Raw genomic sequence first — 6,594 nt, 5'->3', positions numbered from 1 at the left:
CACCAAGGATCTCACTTTCCGCACAACATCGGAGGAACGCTTGGGCTTCCGATATGTCCGAGGCCCACTTTGACTGGTTCCAGCAACAGGTACGGTGCAAGCTTTATGGCGATTCAACACTGCATTGATGCCCTTCTTTGACACATGGAATGCTTTCATGTGGCACTGTTTAATTATCTGGCTATAACTATAACCAACGTCGGAAAGGGCACAGATGTACCCCTCCCAAAAGACTGGAATTTTTGGTGCCATATAAACACTCACTCACACACCAACCATCGTCTTTGCAAGTCAACACACAGTACTTTCGTCCTACTGTCTCTGGCTGCTCTATGCTGTGCCTACGTGCTGCTCCCTGGTGATCGAAATCGTTACCATCAACGTGAAACAACCTTCTGTATTTTGATACTGAGCGTAAATATGCTTAATATATTAAAGTGTGTGTCATTTTGTCACTCATGAATCTCTTCTTGACATTGGCAATCTAATCATAATGAATGCACGTCTTCAATAAAACCTAGTAATAATGAAATTACAGTTACGGAAAATTATGTTACAACTCCAATACTGCTTCTTGAATATCACAAAGTCTTAATTTTCATACAATTTTTAAGTATGAGGGCAGAATAAAAAAAGAACATTACTTCCTTTTGCTCTTTCTGTTCTTCTGTTGTGTCTGCTTTCTTCTCGACTGCCAATCCTCGTGCTCCTCTCGATGACATTTGATCCAATCTTGCACTGCAAATTAGGAATTCATGTAGTAATCAATTTTCTTAACTAGTGTTGTCCTAGTATTTTTAAGAAAGCAGCACAAACTAATATACTAAGGTGCTGACGTTTCCTGGGTTCTCACAACGAATTGCATTGTGTTCAGACAAAAGCAAAATGCGACACGTGACAAATTATATGTGTCACATAGAAATGAAGTTTCAGAAATAAATACAATCTTTCATACCGAGCGGACATGACATGCTGCATGGTTCTGTGTGAGCCAATTGGACTGGGTTGTTTTCTCTGTGTTATCCCTGTCCAGTTCCTGAAATACCCTTCCAATAATTACTGTGACTGACATGAAATATATATATATACACGAGACGTATTTTTAAAGTAAGTACCATTTTGATATGTACAAAAAACAAGTAAACTTTTTGTAACAATTTTATTGTTTAACATGAAAGACCACACTTTTATCTACTTTTCCACATAATTGCCTCCAATATTAAGGCACTTATCATATCGAACAACAAGCTTTTGTATTCCGTCGTCATAGAAGTTTGCTGCCGCCTGAGTTGACAGCCACTGCAACGCGGCCGTTTTGAGGCTATCGTCGTCATCGTGGCACTGACCTCCGAGATGCTTCTTCAGTTGCAGAAACACGTGGTAGTCCTCTGATAACGAAGAAATCGTGAAGTGTCTGTTCTCTTTCACTTTTTCGTTGATTTTCTGCACCAAATCGACAGTGATCACTGAGGGTCGCCCACTCCGTTCCTCGTCATGAACATCCTTTTGGCCATCTTTGAAAGCTCTTACCCATTTACGTACCATTCCATTAGTCATAATGTTTTGTCCTTACACTTCACAAATCTGACGGTGAATTTCAACTGCTTTCACGCCTTTAGCACTAAGAAAACGAATAACAGCACGTATTTCACAGTCGGCGGGATTCTCAATTTTAAATACGCAAAAGCAAATGTATACACGATCGATTGTTGCCGCAATGGCATCAGTGGCTTGCCAACAGATGTAGGTACACAGTGCGCACGCACGGGACACCGACCGCAGCATTGCAGCAGCGGAATTTCAAAATGGTACTTACTTTAAAATACACCTCGTATATATGTGTGTAATATATAAGTTTATGGTAATATCAATTTTCCAGGGAAAGGGCTGTGGCCCCCACTTGCCCCCCTCCTTTCCCGATGCCTATGAGCCAGCAGACTTAGCAAATAGAAACAATACTTTTTCGATCCACTGGATAACCTAGGTATGTACAATGCAGAGTGTCAGTGCAAGGTGCATTACGTACACAAGTCTACTAATCCGTTAAGAAAATAACTCAACAGCACATACACGACCCCCCCCCCCAATTCCTCAAAAAAAATTTTAAAAAAAATAAACAAACACCACTGGTGCAGCAAAACAGATCACATATAGTAACCACCCAAGCAAGAAAGTGTCCAAGATCCTAATTGACGAGAAAATCAAGGAAACACTTGTCATTATGCATTTCTCCCCTAAACTAAACATTGATGATGGGCAGGCACACCACCTTCGGCTTACGCTACTTGAGCAAGTAAAACCGAGCAGTGGCAGCCGACACAACGGACAATCCAGCAACAGAAGTGCAGCTAGCAGCCATTGGCATACTAAAACAGCCCTGAAGTCCACCAAGTGGATAACTACAAGTTGTAATGTGGTCACTGAAATTAATCCAATAAAGTAAACAGGTATGCAGATACGCTGCCTAAGTACCGGGTAGTCAAATTTAAAGTGTTCTACGATATTCTAGATTTTTTGGGGGCAAATGTCTGGATTCTCTACAGACATATAACAGGTAAAGGTAAAAAGTTCCCCATGCATATTGCACCGTGCCATGAAGGCATATTAGAGGATGTGGTGGGATAAGGCCCCAAAGCTTCTCATTATCAGCCATTTAGGAGGTGATGTGATCAGCACCACGCTCCACCCACCTTTACCCCCAGCGCTGCCCCCAAGTACCAACTGATTTGGCCCTGCTGACTACACCACTGTGGATCAGAGACATGCAACAGGAGTAAACTTACATCACCAGGATTTTGTTTACACTCTGTGAAGAATTTCATGAAAGTTCCCTAGCTATTGAGAATAAAGGACTGTAGCTGAAGCATGACCTCAGAATGGAAAAAATATAATTTGGTTCTGTGAGGCAACCACCACTTTAGTATTTCTTTTTCAATAATAATATACATATTTTTTTTTGTATGTGTTTCGTGTGTAGTTTGCACTCTTCTCTGGAGTATAAGTGATCCAGTCAAGGAGGACTCTGGCGAGAAGGTGCGGGTAGAAATTTTGTATTTTAATTATATTTTTTTTTCTTGGGTTTATATTAAATATTAATCTATTCCTATTCTCCTGGGGTATTTGGGTTATAGTTAGGGATTAATTGAGGTCCAGTACTACCAGTGTACCCTCATATACGGTCCATGACAGATTACGGGCAGCTAGATGTGGAATTTTAACATGTAGTGTAACAAAATACGCAAGAGGGCAGCACCTCATGTGACTGACCAAAAAGGACTCTTGTTGGACACCCCCTCTGCCGGTCAGTCCAAGTACCACCCCAGGGGGGAGAAGGGGGAAGTTTTTTTTTATGTCATTTTTTTTTTCACTTCGAGGAGAAAGACAAAAGAGACAACAAAGATATAATATGGCGGAGTAGAAGGACACAGTAAAACAGCCTGTAGAGAGTGTGCGAGTGTGCATTGTGCAAATAGTGCGGATAAGGATTTTTTGACATGTGTAATATCGAAGCAAGGATCTTAGGAAAGGATTGGACATAGTGAAAGAAAGAAGCCGCCGAAGGAAAGTGTGTAAAAGAAGAGGATTGGACTAGTTTAGAAGGAACATGCAGGTGAGAGTGCAGTGAATAAGGGCCCCAACGAAAGGTGCCGGGACTTAGTTAGTGTGTGTGCATGGGATAAGTAAAACAAATAGTAGAGGCCTCTAATAACTAAGACGGAACTGTAAATACAACAAGAAGCAAAAGTATATACTTATAATGTTCACAATCATTTAATCATATTTTTTTTAACAATGCAGAAATAATAAATTTAATATTTGTATAAATATTATTGTACTAATTGTTTTTTATGAACAAATTATAGTGCTCATGGCAGCGAGGTGGGGAAAGGGTTAACACCTACGTAAACTTTCATAAAGAGTCTCATGCCATCCCTTTCGCCTCTCCCCGTTGTGCGTCACAGGTTCAAAAAAGTAACTGAGTTATAGTTACTCATTTTTAGGGGTGTGCCGAAGCCGATTTCAGATGTATGAATATCAGCCTTAATTGACATATCAGCATCGGTACCGATAATACTAGTTTTTTTACCCCTAATAAGTTTTATATTTTAACTTTGTAAGATTTACTGAAAATTAGGTTATGGATCTCCATCACTGTGGAGTTTTTGTGATAAAATTATAGCAAACTCTGATTCAGAGGATCAATCTTCCTCATAATCAGAAATAGAACAGTACATTGTTGAACCGACTATTCCACATGACCAGGATTCCCTGCTGTATTAGAAATTCAAAAATGAGTATCCAAACCTGAAGCAAGTGTTGAGAAAATACTTGGGATACGCCTGCTGCATCAGTATTCAGTGAACAAGTGTGTAGTGTTGCTGGACAGGTTTGCAATAATACAAGGAGGTAACTTCCATTAGTGCTTCAAAAACTAGTGTTTCTGAAGTGGGATCTACCAATATTAAGAACAGGAATTCATTTTGCATTTCAAAGAACTGCTTGTGTACTAATGATAAATCTCTGAGAATATATTCGATGTATGTATATATAATAAGCAATAGAAATGTACATAGCAAATTTATTTTTGTCATGCTGAAAATAACAATCCATTTCTGTTGAATACTTGTATCAGAATTGGTTAAATACCGGCATCAGTATCGGTTCCAAAAATTATCGTGAGTACATCGGCATCGGTTAACTTTCAGCTTTGTCACATCACTAGTAATTTTTGAAAAAGGGACTCAGTTACAAATAACTGTAATAAATTAATATTATGAAGACTTACATGTGTTTATTTATGTATCTGGTGCATAATATAAGTTTCCATATGTTAATATTACTACAAAAAAATGCAGAGCAAATGTGTAATCAACACATTGGCAACATGATGCATGGCACTAAGAAAACAGCTAAGCAACATGCAAGCAATAAAAAACAAATGCAGCTTGTCATGTCTCTTTGCTTTGAAATGTTGCATTCATTACTGAGCAGGTGTCGCTTCGGTTTCATTAACTGCCACATGCAATAAACAGTGATCCACTGTACCCAACTTTTTAAAGAACCAACTATAAGCAGAAAGCTGGAAACAAGATGTTAAGTTTTGCAACACTACCATGGTAACATTGTCAATACAGCACACACAAGAAAATCAATCAATCAATGCACTTACCTTGACAATTCCGGCTGCAATAGAATCTTCCATCAGTCCAGTTTTCTTCCTTGCACTTTGCACAAAGCTTCAGCTTCTTGTCTTTTGACTCTATCATGCAGAACACACATTCTGAAATCAAGATGAAAAGTTTACATTTGCATCGGACTCATACGCTTCTAGTGCTCATAACACTTGGGGTCTGAGCAAAAATCGTTGTAGCACATTGGAAATTTGAAAAGTTGTTTAAAAATTTACCAATTCCCAGTTCAAGTTTCTTAATAAGTTATATGTGAAACAATTATTCTTAAGTTTCTGAAAAATTAATTATAGATCAGATTACATTTATTTTGTGGTTTGTCAATGATTCGATGATACACACAGAAATGTTTTTCAAACATTAAACTTATCGCATGTATTATTTATTTCATTATTTATAATATTACATTTACATTAACACCAAAGAATTACTCTTCCAATACAGAAATAAAAGTATTTGTGGTGGTGTGGTTAGAACAGGGTACATACAGGTTGAAATCCGAGACTGCGCATGGGTGTTCTCTGTGAGCGTTCTTCACTCACCCTCACATTGGCAAAAAGTTGCAGAAGAGCAAAGTAAAAAAAAATCAATTAATTTAAACAGAAAAAAGTATCAACAAAGTATTTCACATTACATGCTTGCTACTTTACATCTGCTGAAAGCACTAAGGGAGAATTCACATTGAACTGGCAAGTGGCAGGTGACATGTGTCACTTGAGGATTTCACCAATCAAACACATGCCACTACAGTGTGAAACTTTGCTGCCGATTGGCTTGTTCCCAAATGAGACATATGGCCTGTTGCTTTGGTGTGAATTCTCCCTAACAGACACCTAAGAACTAATAACAATTAAGAAAATAAAAAATGTGGATAAAATGAAATTAACTTTTGATCTTTTAGAAATAAACTGTTATCTGCTTTCACACACTTTACTTTTCTGAACATCCATACTGGAAACAAGGTTTTTGTAATGTATTTTAAGCAGCCAGCACCTATGTCTGTCATGAGATTTTTGCTAATATTGATAAAGTATGAAATAAAACTTGCAGACGCTAACAATAGTTTATACATTAAGGGCATGAGGAGGGAGGGTTTCCTCGAGATTCTTCCCTCTGCAGCAGCTTGGAGCACTGTTCCCAACTTCGCTCTTTTGGAGCCAGATCTGGCTCTTACGTGCACTCGCTTGGATGTGAATTGGGGTGCCTGACCCACAATGATGACACCACTGCCTCCGGTCCACACAGACCAACGTTTACCATGAGTATACATTTTGCATGTGACGTGATATTGTTATATTGGCTGAGTTGCCCCTCCCCCTCTTACCTCCCCAGCTACGAGGGGGTGCTGAAAAGTTCGTAGCCCAATCCAGAAGGAGTGCACGTGGAATGATGAAACTTTACGGTT

The 6,594-nt window shown here is 38.8% G+C and overlaps 1 protein-coding gene across 1 annotated transcript in view; it reads right to left on the bottom strand.

The window, feature by feature from the left end:
* Positions 1-404: 404 nt before the first annotated feature.
* LOC145982236 (uncharacterized) overlaps positions 405-6,594 on the bottom strand; it is a 70,545-nt gene continuing 64,355 nt past the window's right edge. Inside the window, exons 6-7 of the mRNA XM_083115808.1 lie at positions 5,171-5,281; positions 405-738 (exon numbers count right to left, since the gene is read on the bottom strand). Coding sequence (XP_082971934.1) covers positions 641-738; positions 5,171-5,281 — 209 coding nt within the window. The 3' untranslated portion in view covers positions 405-640. The remainder of the gene's footprint in view (positions 739-5,170; positions 5,282-6,594) is intronic.

This window comes from Lepisma saccharinum (genome assembly GCF_977018435.1).
Source record: "Lepisma saccharinum chromosome 15 unlocalized genomic scaffold, izLepSacc3.1 SUPER_15_unloc_1, whole genome shotgun sequence".
In the NCBI taxonomy this organism is placed as follows: domain Eukaryota; kingdom Metazoa; phylum Arthropoda; class Insecta; order Zygentoma; family Lepismatidae; genus Lepisma; species Lepisma saccharinum.
The sequence above is the reverse complement of the archived record's forward strand: the minus strand, read 5'-3'. Positions and strand labels throughout refer to the sequence as shown.